Source organism: Cyrtonyx montezumae, unplaced genomic scaffold (assembly GCF_038088225.1).
Source record: "Cyrtonyx montezumae isolate F1298 unplaced genomic scaffold, pur_monq_1.0 scaffold_0, whole genome shotgun sequence".
In the NCBI taxonomy this organism is placed as follows: Eukaryota; Metazoa; Chordata; class Aves; order Galliformes; family Odontophoridae; genus Cyrtonyx; species Cyrtonyx montezumae.
This window is the reverse complement of record NW_027071824.1, coordinates 5,399,417-5,422,064: the sequence shown is the minus strand read 5'-3', so window position 1 is coordinate 5,422,064 and position 22,648 is coordinate 5,399,417. Positions and strand designations below refer to the sequence as shown.

Below are 22,648 nucleotides of genomic sequence, written 5' to 3'. Positions count from 1 at the left end.
GGTCTGAGTCGTCCAGTTAAAGGGAGTGAAAAAATGCTTTGCTCTGGGTGGGCTGAAGGGGAGTTGGTTTTGTTCTGGGGATTCTTTCTGGAGTTACCAGCAGGGAGGATTGTTACCATGAAATATTTGCCAGTTACAGACTTGTTTCTCCCCACTCTGCATTTCCTTCCCCCCAGTAACGTTACTGTGCTTTCTTCTCTTAGTAATGATTAGTCAGAAGGGATGCATGATTTTATAATATCCTCTGTAGAGGGTTTTTTTTTCACCATCTCTGTTGATATGTGAGGAATTTATTGTGAGAGAACTGCAGAGCCGGGGGAGCTGAGTGTAGGAGATAGCACAGTATGCATAGCAGCAGTGTAAATTACTTGTGCTTAAACAGTAAATGTCTGAAATTCCTTTTGAGAGTGCCTGCTTGGCTGCAGTTGTATGTAAGTATCTAATTCTTTGATGTTGCTGTCATTACTTAAAATAAGCACAAGCATAGCTCAAAAATTCGGAGAATCTTGCACCATTAAGAAGAGTCAGATTTTTGCCATGGAAATTACCCTCCCATGTTAAATGCTATACTGAGCTTTTACAGAGGATCTGGTAGTTTCCCACAAATGGGAACGTGTAATGTATTTATGTGGTACATGTAATGTATTTATTCATCTCTATTCCAGATTGTATTATCGATTGAAAGTAATAGAATTCTTTAAAGCATTCAGGCTTTTATTTAGTAGATTTCTTCCAACAAGAGTCAGATTTTCTTACGTCTGCAATTATCATACTAGAGACTGTGTTCTGGTTGCTGGAAAAAAAATCAGGAAAATGTTTTTAGTGAAGAGTTATTATAGTATTTCTCCTTAAGGTCAGACACCAGAAGGAGCAACAATTGTAGTCATTTCACACAATGAGATGTATACAGAAAATATTAATAATGCTGTCTCCGAGCAGTCTGTACCAGGCATGTGTGTGTGTAGCAGCTTTTCACATCTTCATCTCTGAATTTGGTATGAAACAAGCAAGGATGGCTGCTTTATAGAGATCTTTCTTCCAGTGATGGACAGATGATGCACGCGAACAAAGAGAATGTGTGAGAGTGCTTCACAATGAAACTCTTGCTCCATCTACTGCATAGAGCAGAGAAATCTTATCTACAGGAAGTCAGTGTGAGCAATTTGAGTTGATCTAATAAAGATGCTGAAATTAGTTGATGCAAGGCATTGTTATTGGAGAATCTGTGGTTTATTGCGGTGTTTGTGAGCAGGCTGACAGAAATCTGATAACTCAACCTGTGCCAAGAAAAATAAACGGATGAAATAAACTGCATTTAAAGGTCCTTTCTAACAAAGCTATTCTTGATTCTCTGATGAGAAACATGGTACTGATATGAAAATCAAAATATTTTTGAACTTTTACAGGATACGTGTTCTTCTGTTGCTTGTATTTTGTTACTTGATTGTGTGACCCTTTGGGGAATTTTGTTCTTCGGTGTTGTGTGCCAGCTTTTTCACTATTACTCATTAAATACATTTCCAGTAGTGTGTAATATTTTATTTAAATAGAATTATTTTCAAACTGTGGTATCAGGACTTGCACAGGAGCAAAGAAGATGCAAACTGGACTTGTATCCGTCTGTTTGTTATAATTCCCTTCGTATAATAGTTATTAACCCAAAGAAGCTAAAATAAATACAGCAGTTGACTATTGGGCTAAAACTTGTCATAGTAAAATGAAATATCAGTAGTACCTCATCTGTTCTCCTAATATTACCTGGATTTAATTGAAGGTATTTCCAAGGCTGACTCAGTGGGACATCAACAGAAGGAAGCAGGAAGTGAGCTGGGAGATGGGAAAGTATGTTGACAGGTAGTACAGTCACCATATGGGTAACTTAACCATGGAGTTAAGTTTTTACCCTCATATAATTTTGGAGAAAGGATAGAGGGCTGTGTCTAACTTCATGTCTGTTGGGTGGTAGGAAGATGGTAGAAAATGGATGGATTCTTTGTAGACTGCATATTGGAAAGAAAAGTGGTGAACATGAGAGCTCTCATTCCCTGGAATTGAACGTTTTGTAGTTAATTTGGTAATTTAAGGAAAAGAAATAAATACCAACTGAGTTCATGGCCTGTGATGATTACTGATTACAATGTTGTGTTTGGGATATGTGATCATGGGGATATATGATACCTCACATGCTCTGTATAGGAGATCAACAGCAGCCTGATGGTGGTAGAGTATCAGAGACCAACTCATCCTAAGGCTTGGAATGATACAGTGACTTCCATTTCCAGTATATTTAAGGATAGTTCTGCTTACAAAGTTATGAGAACAGGTTTCCATTTGCTGATACTGTCCTCAGGTTCCCAGGACTTCTTTCCTGACTTTCTCTTCCATAACACTGATTCTAATTAATTCCTGTTTCAATGTTAGCTACTTATCAAGTAAGCTACTTGAACTGGGCAGTTGCAGACTGTAAGATGTGTTACTTTACTGCTAGCCAGCCTGATGTAAGTATGGCCAGCTCAGGAGGGGGCTAAGAGTTGCCACTAATGGTGAGTCCACCGATAGTGGTGGCCACCACTGCTGCCACCAGTAACTTGCTATCCCTCACCATCCAGATAAAGAAGTCTGGAAGTGCCAGACTTAGGCAGCTTGCAGGCTGGGGAAGAGGTTGAAAGACCATAGCTAGGGATCTGTTATTCCTCACCCACTGACTGTCAAGGATTGCAGAGAGAAAGCCCTAGTTACTATTTTGGTTTTTCTTCTTTTTTTCTTACTGTTGGGTTGGCTGTTTGTTTCAGTGCCTGTGTTTATTTTGAATGCCTATTAGTTTTTGTTTAATAATTTTTATCATAAATTCTTGGTTTTCTTGAGCTTCCTCCATATATGTGTACATACACAAATAACATTATTTCTTCCAGGTTTTCATATCTTTCTATTTTAATGGATAGTAAATTCAGCATCTGTTGTTTTTGTGATGATTTTCCCTTCACTTCCTTTGCTGACTTGTTTAACACGGGCTATTTCATTAGTTGTGTTCCTTCTTGAGTTTGGCTTTTGCATTTCTTTTCTATGCTTGCATCTGACTTCTGTTTATGGCTTGAATTCAGTACACTGACAGATGTCTGCAGTATGGGTAGGCCTGTTAATATTCATAATCTACTGTATCAGTCTGTTTAAAGCTGTAAGGAAATATTTTTAGCTGTATTACGTACTTGCAAAATCTTTGAGAGACGTTGCTGCTGGTTGCTTTTCTTTTTTCTTCTCCCCCTCCTCCCCTCTGATTTTGGTAGTTTGTGATGATAAATAACTGAACCCCACAGTTTAAAACACATGGTTACTTGAGTGTAGAAAAAAAGGGGCTCTTAGAAGCTAGGTGGTCTGAGCACAGTGCACACACTGGGTGTGAGATAGGAGCTGATCAGAGGGGCAATGTTTGGACAGCTTCATGTTAAGCGTAAATGTGTGCAAGTTTGGGAATATATTTGCCAAGCTGAAGTGTGTTGTAGCACTACCCATGTAGGGATAAATAGTGCAGTCCAACCAGTTATGTTTTTTTTTTTTTGTCTGATAATTAACACTTTTATTAAAAACAGGGCAGAGTGCACTCACCAGCAGCTTGTTTTCATTCTGCTTTGGCTTTTCTTTCAGTTCTCAGTGTCCCTCTACACCTGCTACTTCAATTGCATCATGATAATCTTGCTATAAAGAACCTGGTTTGAGAAGACCAATGATTTTAGCAGTGATCTTACAGTGTTCCTTACTATAATGGGGAATAACTTCACCAGCTGCTCCAGCCATCAGATCAGACTCATCTAGACTGCAGTCAGGACAAAGCTGTTGTAATTTTCTAGAAGGGGTCCATGCCCATGGCAGAGGGTTGGAACTGGAGGATCTTTAAGGTCCCTTCCAGCCCAAACCACTCTTTCATTCTGTGACAATGGAGTGCTCTTGGGGTGCACACTCATTGGTGGGAGCATCCCGTGCCATCTTAGCATGCTTCCTCTTTTCGTTTGGATTTCCTGCATTGGATTACACAATCTTCATTCTCCTCATGAAGTCAAACTTTGTATCAATGCTTTTGAAAACAATGTGTCTGCAGGATGTCTAGTCCAAGTGAATCCTGGCTTAACTGTTACAACTGCATCTCCTTGGCTGGAGGCATCCAGAGTCCTCTGTTGAGGTCAGGAGGAGGACGAAAGGCCAGGAGATGTTAATGTGCCTGACAGATGAAGCAGCTGAGCTGGTGTCCTGTAGCACAGCGGTCTGTGAATGTGCTCTCCTGACCAGGAGGGACACATTGCCTCTGCCCTGTATGCTGCAGCTCTTGAGAACAGGCAGAAAATAAGCCCTATTCATCTGCTGTACATCCTGCAATTTGTTCCTCTTTAATTCTCAAAATCAACAGGTTGCCCAACTACTTTTACATATGTCTATGTTATATGAAAGGGAATTAAATGACTCTCCATACCTTTAACATCAGAATTTCAAGCTTCTTAAAAGGAACATCTCAAAGGAATATTGCAAAATCATTCTCAATATCGGTGATCTTCAATTGAAAAACAATTTAATGGAAATCACAGAGCCCTGTGCTGCCCTATAATTTCTTTTGTAGGACATTGTATTGCTATCAGGTCAGATATTGTAATTGGTCATCTCATCATTTTTCAGCAGGAGGCTGTACTTCAGAAACTTAATAAAACCTTGAGGTGAAATGGTCTTTTTTTCAGAGTAAGAAAGCAATCTGTCTTGATGGATTCATCATTGGACAAATACAGAAATGGGAATGGTAAGACTTAGGCATAATGTCCAGCTTGTGAGGAATAACTTGCTTTTCTATTTCACGTGATAAAAATGTTAAGTGTTTTACCTGCACACATCATTCCTAAAGGATAGCTTTTTAAGCAGGTGTTATATGCTCTTCTGCCTCACTAAGCCCATGTTCATAAACAACACAAACCAGCAAGTCTTTTTTCTTTGTGGGGGTTTTAAGTTCTGGTTCAGTCTGCTTTTTCCCCCAGTCCTTCTTTCTGATCTGGCTTAGTTGTTAGCTGGTTGCTCTTTGGTGATTAGGCCTTGCATCTTTTTTATTGTCTGGATGCAAATCTCAGGCTTGCATGCTGTAGTCTGCAGAAACAGCCCTTTCTTCTTGGTTTTGAAGCTGGATGTTAAAGCGTTTTCCATTTCTTGTAGTCCTGCAAACAGTGTGAGAAGCTCCATGTGCCTGACTTGATCCTGAGCCTTAGGTTGTTCCATGTCTCTCTCCTCCTGCCTTTCATCAGGCCAGCTGAGAAATGACCTGGCTGCATTGTTTATAAGTGCAATAAAACCTGCTGCCAGTTTGCCATGCCAGAAGTTTCACTTTCTGGTTGTGTTCCTATTTGGGTTTAGTTGGCTCCAGTTAACTATCAGCATCAGCTTTTCATTTCATTTGGTGCTGCAGAACATTTTGGAGCTAACTGTGGGTGCCTGGTGGGTGCTGGCAGGGGAGCTGGGAACACTGTCTGAGCTTGGTGCTGGCAGGCCTGAAGATCTCCCAGAAGAAGGCAGAAGAGACTGGCAAAGCTAAACGATCATCTCCTGAGAAAAGAGCAGTGGCTGGCAGGAAACATTGGATGGTTTAAACGTGCCTAGGAAACTGCAGCAGGAATGACTTTGCTCCTTCCTTCCCCTTTCTGCTTTTCTGCAGAAAGAATTCATGTTAAGTTTCACCTGTGAGGTACGTTAACCATTTTCTTTTGGGGAAAAAAAAACAACAAAACAAACAAGAAAAGGAGAGTCTTGCTTGACAGGGCTTGCCTGGAGCTTAGTAAATGTAAGAAGATGCTAGGAAGAATTCTTTTTCCTCCCCTTGGCTGCACCTGTGGCTTGCTGCAGCAGATTTTAGCAATCCTGCCTTTACTTACACTGGGTTTGAGGCAGTGGGCTCAGTTGTTTTCCAGTAGCAATTAATGGAGAAGGTAAGGGCTCGCTGTCCTGAATTAGCCCTGGAAAATGTTGTTTGTGTGTTTGAGATGAGTCAGGGGAGAAAGTGCCAGGTTGCAGTAACGTTGCCAATTTTGAGCACAATAAAACAAGCACAGGAAGGTGTTGCTCTCTGCACCTGCTGCCGGCCTGCCTGGGAAGCTTCCTGAAGGAGGGTGAGAAGCAGAGGGATCAGAGTGGCTGCTGGTGGGCTGCAGGGCTCACGAAGGGTGCTGCCATGAAGGTAGTGGGTTTTGTGAAGTGTTTTGACTGACTTCTCTCTTCTGGGGATCACCAGTGTATTTTTTTAGCCTTTGAATAGGGAGTAGCTGTGGTTCTACTTGATGATGAGTTTCACCCTTCCACTTAACATTGCAGATGTGTTTTAAAATAACAATTAAAAAAGAAAGAAAGAAAAGTTGGGGGAAAATGCCTATGATGCTGTGGGCAGGGTTTGTTGGGCTGGTATCACTGTGCTGGACACACTGGAACAGGTTGCCCAGAGAGGCTCAGTAAGCCCCCACCCTGCAGGTGTTCAAGGCCAGGCTGGATGGGGCTGTGAGCAACCTGCTCTAGAGGGAGGTGTCCCTGCCTATAACAGGGGGCTGGAACTAGGTGATCTTAAAGGTCCCTTCCAATTCAAGCTGCTCTATGGTTCTTTATGGAATGACATGTACTGTGGAGAACTTAGGAAATGCACTGGGTTGCTGTGCAGCGATAGCGCACACCCTCTGTTCTCTGTCCTAGATTGCTTGAAGTGCAGACCCATAAATACTGCAGCCTCTGTAGTTTGTGATTAGAGAAATAATTCTGTCTTGGAGTTGGCAAACTGACTTCTGTCTTGTGAAACTATGTCAAGCACTTCAGGCTACAAAACAGCTTTTACAGGGCTTAGGAACCATAGTAATAAGCACAGTTTTAAGATTCACTCTGTGGTCGAAGTAAGCATACCTATCACAGTTCATATGAATACTTTCAGAAATGAATCTTTTTATTTTCTTTTGAATGTGTTGTCTCTTGAAGCAGAAGTAAGTTTGCCTCTTTTCTTTGAAGCTGTGTTTCTGAAATAGAGGAAATTACAATTATGGAGGAGAGGAAAGATACAAAAAAGGATGAGAGAAAGTTATCCTGTTTCGTATCATACTTGATACTGTCCATTGATCTCCGTGTCTATAGGCTGGACATAAAAAATATGTATATGTAAATTTATGTATGTGGATAAGATGTTTTTCAGAGTTACGATGTCAGTTAATAACATGCTTGCATGTGGCTGACTGCAACGAGCTTTATTCAAACGCATTGCTTCTTATTGCTGATAGCTTCAAGCTCTTCTAGAAGTTCATGCTTGGAATTCCTGCATGTTATGTAAATCAGATATCAACAGAGAGATGTGCATGAGTGTGGTTGATTTCTTTCAGTGATCATTGCTGGAAGGCCTGTGTGAACAGGCCCAGCACATGGGTACAAGTCAAAGACAAGCTCTTCACCCCTTTGATTCTCTTTTCTCTCCACCATACATTGGGATTGGTATCCAATTAAAGTATTCTGTGCATTCTCATTCTCTTGTTGTATTTTTGTGAGGTTCTTTCTTGTTTGCTTATGAGCTGTGCCCTGCATGTTGTCCTGCTTCAGTAGAATAGGTTGTTTCATTTCTTTTAGTAACAGAGTTCCTATCATGCATTTGTAGCCAAATTTAGCTGCTGATTAGGAGTTATGAAAATAATTGTGTGCATACATACACATTTGGTCTTTTGAATTATCCCAGTCAGAGTGCTTTCTTATGTGTATTATATGGAACAGTAAGGTGGATAGTGCTCTGAGAATCTTTTGATTAAGATCAGAATTGCTTTAGGAATTGTAGTATGGCATGGTGGGTACGTGTGGCAAGAGTAAGCCGTGGTTTTGTGCAGGTGTAAAGTTTACTTGGAATAACAGGGAGTCCTCTTCTGGCAGTAGCTGAGGGATTGGATGCTGTTACCTGCAGCTCGGAGTTGCACCACACCTCCTGCTGTAAATGAAGCTCTCCATGGATGATGCTGAAGAAGCAGATCTGAACATCTGTGTTGGTTTCATGCTGAGGTTTGCCATAGCTTTTCAGAAAATTTCCTCTATTTTGGTTTGGTTGTTCCTTAAGAAAAAGGGAGAAGAGGTGGTTTGCGAGAATCTCTTCAGGAATGAGTCAGTGGTTACAGACAGAAAACAGCTGAGGTACAAAAGCAAGCATGCATTCAGGACGTTACGTCTCATCCTTCTCTTTCTCCCTGCCCCTATATTGTGCATCAAAGCTGTTACAAGTCCATGCTGTAGAGAAGAAAGTTTCTCAGACACTTAGACACCTCTCTCTGCACTGTTTATTTGGGTAATCTTGCAAAATATGAATGCTGTTACAAATGCTTGTGTGTGACATGTTCCACTAGCATTTTCAAGCACCTAAAAATTGGCCTCAAGAAAGTGAAGTTCAGAGCAGGAGATAATATTGAGAGAAGAAATGTGATGTTGTTCCTTATGTAGCACTATGTGTTCGTTCTTCAGTTCTGTGGGTGACTGTGCTGAGGAATTTGATTTGCAGTAATTCAAGAAGGGGGGAAAATTCAGAACTGAGAAGTTTGCTTGATCTGATGAGGTATACTGATAGGCGTATTGATGTGTGGAAGTTAGGTGCAGCTCCGAAGGACTATCAAGGCCTTATGTGTTTAATTGGAAGATAATGTGGTTTGGTGGCCAGAATAGTTTTGGGGACTTAAGACTGTAAGAATGGGTACCATATTTGATGATACAAGGTTAATCAAAGCATATAATCAGTGGGAATACTACTCCAGTGGTAGCTAAACAATGGAAGGATGCTGAGTAAGTGCCTTGGAGAAGCACAGGCTTTGTATCTACCATGACAGCTGCGTCCCATTACATAGATGTCAAGGTCAATTAAAGTAGCTAGAAAAGTATCAAAATCCCTAAGTAAAAAACCCTCTTTAGGAATTGCAGGTTGCTAGCTACAATTGTTATTAGGTGGTAAGGATTTTTATTTTTTTATTAACAGCCCACTTGTTTCCAGCATCCTAACAAATGGAGTCTAGAGGTGGTTCTTCTGAAATAATAAGAAATAAGTAATTAGAAATACATTCACTGTTCATTCAGAAATTATGTGTATGTGGCTCACAAGCTAGGAAACTTAACATTTTTTTAATGCGTGTATTCTGTCATCATTAGGCATAGCTGTGGGGAAAGCTTTACTGTGAAGTTAAGCTAAGGAGGGGGAAGAGTTAAGAAACTAGAAAGGGACGTTTTCTATCAAAAAAAAACCCAAAATCTGGAGTTGTCATGATAATGAACCTCATTTGCTTTCTTCTTCTTCAGATAAGTTCTGTGTTATCTTGTCTGATAACTGATTTCACTCTTAAATCTGCATGAAAATGATCTCTTGAGTGAGGCTCTTTCCCCTTGCCTAAGGCATCGGTTTTGTTGCCCATCCAAGTGCTTATCTAAAAGATCCTTTCAAGCACCTACTGGAAGGAGGCTAATCCTATGATGTGTATGAAATTGGCAATTAATATTAGGGTTGCTAATGCTTCTGGTAGGCATCGTATTTCAAGAGAAGGTTTGATTTTGTGGATAAATGGGCTCAGAGACTTAAAATTCGTTTGTGTAACATGATGCTGGAGCTCGAGAGGGGGGTTCTAGGTCTGACTCAATTATTCCTGGTCAGCACTATGCAATGATCTTGCAGGATGTTTTCTTAAATAAGATCTTCATTTGGGCTCTGTCTATCACATGCAGGACTGGAGTCCTATGTTGAAGGAATGTTTCACAGCCTGTTAGCCTGGGGCTGTCCTGATCCTCAGAGTCCACAAAAAGTATTTAATTATGTGCTTCTGAAGGATAAACACTATTGCTAGTGCATTGTTTTATGGTTGAATAAATTGTCTGATAACACAGAATCTAAGCATGCCTGACTTGCTTGGTTCTCTAAATTAAGCAGTGGGGGTAAAGCGGTGTTTTGCAGATATCTTCAGATAATGAGAAGCTGAACAGAAACTTATATTTAGGACTGTTGTCCTGGCTGTGGTGAATAATTAATAATGATGGAGACGATGTAAACAGAGCTGTGCTACATTTGCTAGGGACATTTTGGCTGTGGTGTACTCCTTGTTTTTTTTCTGGTTTCATTGCAGTTGTTTGCTAGTTCTCCCAGTTCTACTAGTGCTCATGGACTGAAATAACTCTCTCAGCTCTGGGACTGTCTGTAAGCCTCGTTGTTTACTGGAGCAGACTGGCATCAGTCTGTAATAACCACTTGCTAAAGTTGGAAGCGTCACCTCAAATTTTATCTTGTACAGGAAAATAAGGACTTGCCTTGTGAATGACTAGGTGGGAGAATTGACAGGACAACCTACTGCTGCCTTCTGGCTCTTCTCTCAGCTGAAGGTGAAAGATCCAAAAACCTTTGGTCTGTAAACAGGCTCAGTGCTTTGTACCGAGGAACTGAGACCCTTCACAGCTTCATTGCTCTTCTGTGAGCATGCTGCAGGTCCTCAATGCCTTTCTTGTAGAGAAGGGTCTAGCACTGAGCACAGCACTTGAGGTGTGGCCTCAGAAGTTCTGAGTACAGAGAAATGGTCACCTCTCTGCAAAAATAAAAATACTTTCTGTACTGTGCATTTTTTAATGCTAAATTTGGTTGAAGCTGTATTTGAAACATAGTGGTATAGCATATAGTTTGACCTATTTTTGTATTGGAGGAGGTCTGTAGTGGCTTAATGGTGTGTAATACTACCTACATGCCTCTAGTTTTACTTTTGGAGTTAGTAAAGTCTTTCTTCAGAACTTTTTCTTGAGACATGTATCAAATTGTATATGAAAGCAGTGTGCTCTGCTTAGGCTACAATCTGTTTATTAAACATTCTTGTAAGAAGTAAATTCATTCGGCTCCTCCACACTTTCTTTTGGCTTTTAGTCTATTTAGCAGCAACAATCTGAAATCCATCTAGGTGATTTCTCAAATATTTTATCTCCTTTCAGCATACCTCTGTGGATGGATACACTGAACCCCACGTCCAGCCTATCAAATCCAGTAGCAGACAGAACATCCCCCGATGTAGGAACTCAATTACATCTACCAATGAAGAGCATCCTCACATTGGAAATTATCGCTTACTGAAAACAATAGGAAAAGGAAATTTTGCCAAAGTGAAGCTGGCAAGGCATGTTCTTACTGGAAGAGAGGTAAGCCTTTCCAAAAAAATAAAAATGCTGTCACAGTATTTCATATAGACTTTGGCTATCTTGATGGAAGTATTTCCACTTTTCTTTTACTTTTCTCTTCTAACTATAAAAAACCTCATTTTTATATGAGTGGATATTTGGTGTTCCTGAGTTTGCCTTCAGAGGGTATTTTGGGCTTAGGAGAAGCTCTATTCATCCTCTGGTTTTCAAAACCAAATAAAAAGTTAGTGAGTAGAGTATGTTTGATAGAGTATGTTCTGGTGCTTGTGAGGGGTGGTTTTCCAGCAAACAGGATAACATTGTTCTGTCCAAATACTGACAGAAGTATAAAACGATTCCTTTGTGGTACCATCCAGTGGCAAAGTCCTGAAATCCTGCTGATAGAGCCTGATAGGTGAGAAATTTTGCCTCCTGGAATGCATAAAAGCAGGCACATACATGTCTTAAAGTTACATAAATGCTTTTGCTCATAGGTATAAAATACATTGTCATTCACACATTTTTCTGTGCTTAATCTGAGTTTCTTTTTTTTTCCCAAGGTTGCTGTGAAGATAATAGATAAAACTCAGCTAAATCCTACTAGTCTGCAAAAGGTAAGAGCATACTGTGATATCTGAAACTATAAACAGTTGAACTTTGACTTTTCATTTCCTTTGCAAAAATGTTTGGTCTTTTTATCTGGTTAAATCAACATCTCTGTGTATCTGTGACCTTTGGAGATGCTGATATCCTATAGCCTTGCTTACAGAGTGCATGTGCAATTTGTTTGCTAGCAGTTACTCTATATGGTTCCTAACTAAGCACTACTTCTGTGCTTTTCCTTCCTCCTCTGGCTTCAGTTTTTGCTGACAATAAAATGTGTGTCTAATTACACAAGTAACTTGTCTACGTATGAAATCAAGATGAAATGCTATAAAGGACAGTGTTTTTCTTGGATTTTTCTTTAATGGAGTAATTGTTTTTTTGTGGAGTTGTGAGAGGGCCTGTTTCTATGGCTTTAATGATTTGAGGGTTGTTTTTTTTTTTTACCTTTGTTCTTTCAACTTCAATAAAACATTTGTTAAACTCAAGTGACCCTTGGCAATTACTTTTGTGTACAGAATTGACTGGAGGTAATTGGAACATTCTGGTTGGTGTGTTGCACTGTCAGTACCTGCCCGTAGACATTCAGAAACCCTTTGTGTAGGCATTGCCATGCTGTAGTAAGTGTTTTACCAAAACCCTGGATTGTTGTTGGTTTGTTGTCATTTTTCTTGTTCTTTGTCTTTGGTTTGTTTGTGCCATTTAACTGTGCATACATTTGTGTTTTGACTGAAGCACAGAAGCATTGTATTGTCTTACTGGAGGTTACCCATGAAAAAGGATGTTTTTTGTTTATAGAAACTTGACTGCTGTTGTAGCTGTAGAATGAGAAAGATGCTGAGGCTCATTACTGTTCCTTTTTCTCTAGCTGTCATTGTATTTACTTTTTTTGTGCAACTTTGTCCGTGGAGAGTTGTGAGCAAATTAGCTTAAATTAAAAAGATAAAAGAAATTAATTTAATTTCTGCTCTACGGTATTATTGTTGAGCACAGGTTCTTGAGGATTTTCTTGAATTCAACCTGTGGAGTGCATGCTCAAGTGTTGCTATCCTTAAGGCCTGTCCTGTATTAAGCAAATCTCTTTTCAAGTTGGTGGAGAGGGACCCATCAGAGCAGTACTTGACAGAGTATATGGGAAAATCCTGTCCTGCTCGTGTAGCTTGTTTCCTAACTAGCTTGGTATTTACATTGGGACAGTTAGATGAGCAGGGCTGAGCAATAAGAAGATGAAAGATGAGACAATGTATTTTAATTGAATGGCATTTTAATTCCAGCCTCCAAATAAATTGTTCCAGCTATTTTCTATACTACTTTACAAGAAAACAAAAATTAGCAACCAAATGTACAGAAAATATTTAGTTCTTAAGCCTTGAAATGACAGTTTGGGACAAATTCATGAGAAGCTTTTAGTGGAGATGTGAAACTCAATACGTTTCCGTCATAAAAGAGGAGTATCTTGTGGAAATACTTTTGAAGGAGATGTTGATTTTCAAATTGATACGTTCTCTTTCACTTACAAGGCAAAAATTGCAAACAAAAACAGGATGAATGAGTTTTGATTAATTTTGTGCTCTAAACACTTTCAGGTTATGTGGTAAGAAATGCTTCAGTCTGTGGACTGTGGCATGTGATAGTTTAACTGTGTGGAGCTCTGTGTACATATTGGGATAGGGAAAATGAAACTTTTGTTCTCACTGAAAGAAAGGTTTAGGTTCTCTGTTAAAAACAATGCCTTTTAAACACCTGCTCAGATTGAAGTATTCTGTCCAAGGAAGAAAATAAGAAGCCATTCGTTAGATGTGATGCTACTTGGGTTGTTTTAATCTGTTTATTTTTAAATTTACATGTAATTATTTAAAAAGTTCTGGGTTTTTTTGTTTGGTAAATTTTTTGAAATGTATATATTAACAGGTTAGGTCATCTTATTCATTTCTAACTCCCTCATTTCTGTAGAAACAATATATTTTCATAACATTAGAGGCTTCACACTTAAGTTTTCCAGGAAGTTTTATTTCAGCAATCATTGCTTTATTGATGAGTTATAATTCATGCAAACAATTGGGGTTTGAATTACCGACTGTTGGTATTTGATGTCATCTATGCATTGAAAAGAATAAAAATATGTAGAAGTTACTCTGTGAAATCTCCAAGTTTCACCATCATGTTTAGTAACATTAAGTACAGAAAAACATAGAAGCATTTGGTTCCTTGTGTTATATTGAATGTCAGCACAGTGTGAATTTGTATTTTCCCCTTTGAAGTTGTACTGTGCATAGCACTGTTAAGCAGTCAGTTTTTCTTTAAGACGGGAAGTTTTTCTTTAACACTGGAAGGGGGGAATGGTGACAGTACTGTGCTTTAGATAGGAACAGATACTTTTCTAGTGAGTATTTATAATGGAATGCTAAAGCTACTTACTACCACAAAAATGCCACTCCTGAGTCTGAACTCATCAGAAGCTGCATAGCTGAGGGTGCTGTCACTTCATGGAAGCAGTAAATTGTGTGTAGGTCAGCAAAACGTGAAGGCCTTCACTAACTTTTGAATGTGTATTGTTAATCAAACATGACAAATATGTAGTGATCTTGGGTTTTGTGAATGAGCCCTGTGCCTTTCTCTCTCCATTACTACAATATAAAAGACACAAGGGGCAATCAGGCTTTGCTTTGGTGCTTGCTACTGACCTAATTGGGTAGAATGAGCTGGAGTGTCCTCATTTCACATGTACTGTTCTGATTTGTAAACAGAAAAATTTGAGCATGTACTGCAGTTGCTGCTAGTGTCATGCAAGCAGTGGAAGTTTAGCTTGACCTTAACTGCTTCCTGATGTTATATGTGCCATGTTGTATGGACAAGCTATTTTGCAGGCATAGTCGAGTAAAAACATCAGGTGTTAGGAGATAACAGAGGTGTGCTGTCTTTCTGAATTTTCCATTTGTATTCTCCAGGCATGCAGTGTGGTAAGTTGTCTTAATTCTAATATACTATACTTCTTACTTCAGGACCTCCATCTCTTTAAATATGTGCTCTTAATTCAGTGTTGCTTACAATCTTTTGTTTGCCTTTCTAGTGTTTTGCCGCGTGGTTCTCATCCTGTCAGCACCTGTTTAAAGAGACAAAGCTGGCTTTTATTTGGAATTCTGTCCAGATAATAGCATCTTGATCTGACCTGGCTTTTTCCACTGTCACAGTGGTAACATTTTCCCAAATGTAAGCATTTGGGTTTCATCATAATTTGAATTTATGTCAAAATACCTGTATGTCAGCTACATGAAAGTATCTTACTGTATTGGCTTTGCTGGTGGTGTTTCTGAGATAACATTCTGCTGCTCCTACACAAAAGGAGAGCAGAAGGTGCTTTTGTTCTGAGTAGTTTTCATTAGTGAGTGACATTTCCAGGTTTCCTCATTTCAGCAGTTCGCTGGGCTTTGTACTCACTAGCCATGTCTTAGGCTACAACTTGGGTTATTTTGAGTTTTCTTAATAACACAACAAAAATAAGTGGTTGAAATTGTTCCACATCTTCTCTGTGATACAGGTTCATAGCTATTGTCTTTTTGTTTTGTTTTGTTAGATTTCCCAGCACCCCTTCTCAGTAATGATTTAGAAATTAGATTGACTTAAGATTTTTTTTGTTTGATTCTTAGTGAGTGGAGAATCGATTGGCACTTGTGTGGAATAAACCTAGGCCCCAACTTTGGATCTTAACGATGTCTTCTGTTCAGAGCCTGAGCAAGGAAATGTTTCATAGATCATATCTGCATGAGGCTAGTGGTCAGTTCTGTTGTCCTCAATATAAAATGTATTTTAATGTCCATTTCCTTTCTGGAAGAAAAACTACATATGTAGAATGAAAGTTCTTGTTCCTAGGAAGACAATTTGAATCTTAAAGCAATTAGTAAACTTACAAGTCCTCTGAGAATACTGAATAGAATAGTGCACGTGTATTTTGACAGTGATGTGGTTCCTGTTGCATGTAAAATTGTGTTTCTTGATGGTGTTCTTTCTAAATTTGAAATTGCTTATAGAAATCTAATATTAAATCCTGCTTATGAAGACCTGTGTTCGTGGCCGTAACTTTTATACCAGTATTAATTCTGTTAAGTTGTGAAATTCCTGTCTTCTGGCAAGAATGGCAGTTTTGCATATGTCTGCTTAGTGGCCCTTCTGAAGTGGTCCTATTATGCAATCCATTAGTTTAGGTTTGCTAGCTCCTAGTGAATTAGTTTACAACTTGATGTGATGTGTTTTTAACTGGCTTTGTGAACAAACAAGAGTATTTTGCAAAAGCTCATTCTAGTGCACTGGATTACATACCCATGTGTTCCACTCTGAACGCAAGTGAACTGCATTGTGTTGCTTGTGTTTTCCCTGAGAAATATTTCTGTTGTCTCAAGCATGATAATACATCAACTGAAGTGCTGCTCCACCCTTTCAGGAGGTGTTTGGTCTCCCACTTGCATCGCTGTACCTGTGTGTGTCTGTACAAATTAGAGTAATTTTGAAAATGATGAGATGTCCTCTGAGATGTCAAATGAGCATTCAGCCCCTAGGTCATTCTTCCATCATCTCTTATTTAATTGGTAAAACCAAAAATGCTTGAAATGTAGGAGCAAAGACCTTTTAAAGCTCTGTGTTCTTTCTGGTTTAAACAACAGGAACAAAAACGACCACTGTCTTAGATGTATGCTTAGGCTGTAAGTTTTTTCTATTACTTGACTCGGGATCGTCAAGCAGACTTCAGTGATGGGAAGGAAAAAGGACATTGACATCAGTGACCTATCTGTGAGAGAAGGGAACTTTCACACTTCACCTCTGTGGAGCATGATATCAGGGATGTCAGGATTCCTGGTCTCTGATTCTGTTTTAATAGTGTCTTAAGAGATTTTTATTTTGTTTTTTTGAAATAGTACACCGTACACGTGCCCTCACGTGTGGAGGTAAGTTCAGGATAGTTAACAGAGCTTGCAAGCAACCAAAACAATCAGCTCACAGAGGGATAACAGGAGTTGTGTAAATATTCCATTCTTTTTGGTCAGTGGAAACTCTAAAAGTTGCTATTGCAGAAGGAGCTATAAAATTTGTGTTTGTATAAAGCTTGAAAATTGATGTTTTTTGTAAGTGGCTGGTAATAATTTATGCTCTTCACTGTTAATTTGGTGGTTATTACATTAGATAATATGCAAGATGTGGGTTTCATTCACCAGAATTCATTGACCTATTTTTATGTACTCTTAGGGAAAGTTTTCTGCTAATGTTAATTCCTATGACTTACACTGTTCCTTTTCACCCTATAAAATACTTTATCTTGAGTAACACACTCTAAGACTGTTTTCTTACTTCCCAACAGTTATTTCGAGAAGTACGAATAATGAAGATACTGAACCATCCCAATATTGGTAGGAGTTCTGCATTTCTTCAAACTTCTCTTTTTATTATGCCGTTTACATTCTGGGCTTTCTTTTGGTGTAGTTCAGTTATGGTTTTGTTCTTTAAACTTCTGAGATAACAGGACAGTAAGTATTGAGTAAACATATTATTGTCTCACTTACTTTATTGACACTGCTTGAAAAAAAATATTGGTATGAGGAGATAAAATGTTCAGTCATGAAAAGTGTCAAAATTGAGCACTCTGGTCAGCTAAGGGCCCAAATTTCCCCCTTTACATGAAATTATGTGAGTTTCTGAGGTGAAATGAGCAAAACTCAATTATCTCAGTCTAGGAAGGACTCCTGCCACCTGATATTTCCAGAAAATTAGACTTGCCAAGTATGTAATTTTCCCTTTTTGCTTTAGTTCTTTCACCTACCCCACAGCTTCAGGGCCCTACTTTGTGATGACAATTCTTCTGGCTGAGGAGGGCTGGACAGTCTTGTTCCAGAGACACTTAATGTTCCTGAATCGGCCAGAGGGCTTGTTGCATACAAGGTATGGACAAAGCATACAAGTTACTACATGCTAGGCACTCCCTGTTCATCCCTTGAATCGTTTGTTGCTTTTCCAGTGTTCTTAACTTCTGCTGTTTTGTTTTGTTTATTTATTGGGTTTTCTTTATTTTGAGGGGAGGGCTGTGTTGGTGGTGTGTTTGTTTTAAATGAGTGATGGCTATTGGCATCCGAGGGAAGTCTTGTCAGTCTTTGCAGTTCTGGTGGCTATTCAGTTTTTAGTTGGTCGGCATCTCAGACATCTAACTGAGAGCAGTTCACTGGTGAAACAGGGAGGGTTTGTATGGTCTTACAGAAGTCTGTCAAGTTAAACACTAATTCTAGCAAGAATCTGTTCGTACAGAATGCACAAACCACTGAGGAAACTGAATTAATGTGCTTTATTATCAACCCTGAAATTAATTTTGCTTCCCTCCCCCCCCCTCAAAAGAATGCTAACCTAAAGGATATATGGTTTCCTTACAGTGTAACGTTCTCATGGGTAATAAATTATACTCACTTCACGAATATAAGGGGTTTTTTTTGTTTGTTTGCATCGTGCTTTTGTTCCCTGCTGCAATCTCTCTTATTCATTTTTCTTGCAGTAAAATTATTTGAAGTTATTGAAACTGAAAAGACATTGTATTTGGTAATGGAATATGCCAGCGGGGGTAAGTGAATTCTTAATTCTGCTTTAAGGATGAACTGAAATGCAGGAAGCTACACAGCTTGCATGCCTGGGAACAACTTAAGGATTTTATGGTTAATGGGTTATTCCAGTCTACTCTTCAGAACCACCCTAGCAGACCTCCCAGGTCATACTCTTTCTTGCTTGCATAATGCTCTGTAAAGTAACCTATTAGTTTTGTGCTTAAGGGTAGTTACTGATCTAAGGTTTACTGCTGAAAACCTGGTACCATTTCTGGGTGAAAACGTGACCCAGTATCTGCTATATTTAGGCAAGCACCAGTCCTTGTTTTACCTTAAAAATGTGTGCTAAAGCACTTGGAGAGGCAGGTCCAAGGTGTGAGTAAGGAACAAGAATGGGGGACCAGCAGGATCATTAAGAATATAATGAATAGTGAGTGCATGCATGGGAAGCAGCTTATTACCTGAATGGGAATTGTTTGAACATGGGGAGGAAGCCAGCACAAGGCTGGTGACCAGTTAGGGAGGGCTGTTTTTCAGGCAGTGAAAAGATGAGGGTCTGGAAAGAATTTAGGTGCTTTGCTATAGAGAACAACTAGGAAGAAAGAAAACCAACTAGTACACGTACTCCTGTGTGAAGTGGCTTGAGATAAGCAGAACAGATCTGGCACAGAAGCCATCTGATTCCCAGTGTGTTTTATATGCAGCTAAGTTTTTTTAAGATAAGTCATTTTGTTCTGTTTCACAGTGCTTTTTAAAATTTGTGTTGGAAAACTGAGGAAGTCTTAGTACAAAGGTTTTTAATGTTTGTATTGGTTGACTATTACATGTCTGAAAAAAGAAAATGAATGCAGGCAATAAAATGCATTTTTTCCTGCAGAATGTGTGCTTCTGTTCTCCTTTGAAAAGGATGGGGGTTGTTTTCAAGCATTGCCTGATTTGTGCTTTACAGTCAAAAATAAAACCATAGCTGATAGGACTGATGTTTTCTCCTGTTTGTGTTTAGGAGAAGTGTTTGACTATTTAGTTGCACATGGAAGAATGAAAGAGAAGGAAGCTCGTGCAAAATTCAGGCAGGTATGGAATTAACATTCACTCTTTCAATTGTATGTATGGTATTTTCAGGTAGACTTAAGTGTGTGGGTTTTTTTTTGCTTGTTTTTTTTTTTTTTTTAATTCATTGTTGTGGTAATGTTTATTAAAGCTGGTGTGGAAAAAATCCCTGTAGAAAAAAATATCTGCTTCCTACGTACTATCTAAAAATAGTGATAGGTTGTTCTACATTCTTTTTGGTGGATGTTCCTAAGGGCCACATTTTTTCTGTGATTTCCATGAGGTTTAAAACCTTTTCCAAATACTTCAGAGTTTTTGCAGACATTCTATCCAGAGATGCTGATATTATTGCCTGTCTCCTGCTGTATCTTGTCACTTTGTTTTCTACAAGGGATACAGTGCAAAAGGGCTCTACATCTTACAAACCTTTCCATCCTATTTTTTTTTTCATGTACTGTTTTTGAGAAAAGCTTTAATAAATTGATGAATTAAATTTGGAATTAAAATATGTGGTTAACACATAAATAAACTGCTTTTAACTTTTTCAGATGTTTTGTTATGCATATGAAAAAGATGCATATGAAAATGTGTATTGAACTGTTATGTTGATGATGAAGTGCACAGGTATGCTACTTAGTATTTCAGAGGATAAAATCTGAAGTGGAACATCCAGCTATTGGAAAGAAGTGGTTTTATTTCCCTACAATCAGTATTTAAAACTTATGCTTCTCTTGTTACCTACAGGACTATGTATTAAACTTTCTAATAAGAAAATGGGCTGTTCTTACGGATTTTAGAATTTTAGTATTTGAGATTTTATAAAACTTTGTGAATATTATCTAGAACAAAAGCTTTTATTTGTTAACTTGTTTTGCTGAATCATATCAGGAGCTAAAATTACTAAATAATATGCAAAAATTTTTATTGAATTTGAGCTGAAATCTTTCTCTGATCATCCTTGTGTTTCAGATTGTATCTGCAGTGCAGTACTGTCATCAGAAATGCATAGTTCATCGTGATCTTAAGGTAATGTTATTCATTCTTCATTTCAATGATTGACAGTGTAGACTTAATTTCATTATATCTATTTGTCCTTGCTATAGAGTCTGAACAAATGATTGTGGGAACTATCTCTTGCTTGTGTTTTATTCTTGGTTTTCTGAAGCATGGAAACAATGTAGCTCCCCTGTTGAAACAGGGGTAAGAGGAGAACAGAATGTGTGTTACTTTCATCTCAGTTTTGGCTCGGAGAGAAAGATGTGCTCTCTGAAGAATTTTACCGGCTGGCATACAGATATCTGCACATTGAAGCTGCAGAAGTTCAATGACAGCAGTCAGCACCACTTAATTAAACTATTTTCATTTGAAAAGTGTATATATTGCAGGATACATAAAACGTTCACTTTTTAGTGATTCATTAAAAAAAATTAATTCATCTGAATTTATGGTTTATACTTTAATTCAGGACAAAAAATACATTGAAAATAAAAGGAAATTGTGGAGTCCTAGGTGAGCCTCTCCTTATTTACTGGTTGTCTTTATGCCATCTGGATAAACCATACAAAAATATACTGTCCACCTTCATTATTTTGTGTGGGTGTTATTCTTTAGGGTTATTCACCTTACATTTGCTTAACTCAAAAGGCCATAGGAAACTGCTTTGTGGCATTTGCATGATATCCCTTTTAACATCTGTTGTAAATGCTCTGCTGCTGATCTTTTCCTTGTTTCAAGATAGACAGGCAGGCTCCAAAATCATGTGCTAGCTTTTCTTTTTGCACTTTCTCTTACATAGAGTTGTGCTAGACTCATTTGAAATGTTCAGCATTAAGTGTGATTGAGAGCCAGTCAGCCATGCCAATGGAAAATACATAACCTAGAGTGAAAAGGAATAAACGTATGGTTATGAGGAAGTGTTCTCACTTCCTTTCTCCTTTCCAAACATTGTGTGTCATCTCTCCAGCTCCATGAAAAGAGTTTTAAGTGAGACAGAGAAGGAAGAGGCAACTTTAAAGTTGTCTGCATTCACAGCTGCTTCTATTGGTTTTATCCTGTTTATGGGCATGGCTGACCAATTTACTTCATTAGCACCTTAAAACAGAGTACCACAATGGAGATTTGATGAGGTTGCTTTTTTGTTCCTTAAAGAGGAAAAGGATAAACTCTATGATATATATGTTACTTCTTACTAAAGTAGGAAGAAGCATAAAAGGTGCAGTTGTATCCAGCCCATTCTGGCAGAAGAGAAGGAATATAAGGCCCGTTGCTACTTAAACTGTCTCCCATTTGTTTGTTTCTGTGAAACTGAACAGCCTGAGTAGAAAGGGTTATAAGTGAATCCAGCTTTGTGCTCATGCTATCGTGCACAAGTCTTATTGTGCCCTTTCAGTGACTGTTAATGCTTTTTGGTCTGAATATCTAGCCAAAAAGAGCATACTCTTGTTGTTTGATGTATTAAAAAGGTGTGTGTATTTGTGGAGGGGGAGAGGGGAACGGAAGGGAATATGTGGGCTGTTGTTTTTTGTGGTTTTGTCTAAATAAGAAAGCTAAAAGTGCAAGGTCTTTGGGATGGTTCAACATTCTGTTGATCTAGGAGGGCTATTGTAATCACTGAGCAGCTGCACTGACAGTAATGTTTTCACCACAAGGAAAATGAAGTCTTTGTGCAGTAATGCAGAAGGCTGTCAAATCTGGAAAATATCTCAGAGTGTGTCTGCAGGCACATCAGCTGGAACCAGCTGAGATTACAGGTCATCAAATGGGAAAAGAAAATATTTTCCAGGAAATCTGGTTAGTAAAAATGGGCTATATTTTATTCCTGACAAAGGCTAAATTCTGTCATGCAGATATTGGCTTGATACACTGGTAGCTTCCTTTCCTAGTCATTGATTGAGATGAATTATTAAAAGTGAAACAAACAAACCTATTTACCACTGTTAGCAAACAAGTTGGCTGCTGCTTCAGTGATCCTAAGCCAAGAAATTGGTGGTGGTGGGTTTTTTTGATTATTTGTTTCCTTCTCTGAGTGGATGGAAAGAGCAGTTATTAATCTGATTCTAAGGAAACTCAACTAAGAGCACAGCATCTGACAAGAGAAGCTGTGCTATTGATGTGTCCATCAGGAGCCTGGACACAGATGAGTAAACACTGTGTGGTTCTCCTGCACACACTGCGTAGCACTCTTGTGTTTTAGGAAATGCACTTTATTCTTTTCCAGTAGTGCATGAAAATCTCTCTAATCATATGTATAGATATATATATATATA

At 38.7% G+C, this 22,648-nt stretch overlaps 1 protein-coding gene across 7 annotated transcripts in view; it reads left to right on the top strand.

The window, feature by feature from the left end:
* Positions 1 to 22,648, top strand: part of MARK1 (microtubule affinity regulating kinase 1) — a 50,651-nt gene that overhangs the window by 9,341 nt on the left and 18,662 nt on the right. For 6 of the 7 annotated variants that reach the window (XM_065741896.1, XM_065741723.1, XM_065741640.1 and 3 more), the window contains exons 2-7: positions 10,972 to 11,175; positions 11,715 to 11,768; positions 17,108 to 17,156; positions 18,287 to 18,352; positions 19,336 to 19,406; positions 20,352 to 20,408. In XM_065741896.1, the coding sequence (XP_065597968.1) occupies positions 10,972 to 11,175; positions 11,715 to 11,768; positions 17,108 to 17,156; positions 18,287 to 18,352; positions 19,336 to 19,406; positions 20,352 to 20,408 (501 nt within the window). Of the gene's footprint in view, positions 1 to 10,971; positions 11,176 to 11,714; positions 11,769 to 17,107; positions 17,157 to 17,593; positions 17,686 to 18,286; positions 18,353 to 19,335; positions 19,407 to 20,351; positions 20,409 to 22,648 lie in introns of those variants that run through there. The other variant, XM_065741982.1, reaches the window with a different exon arrangement.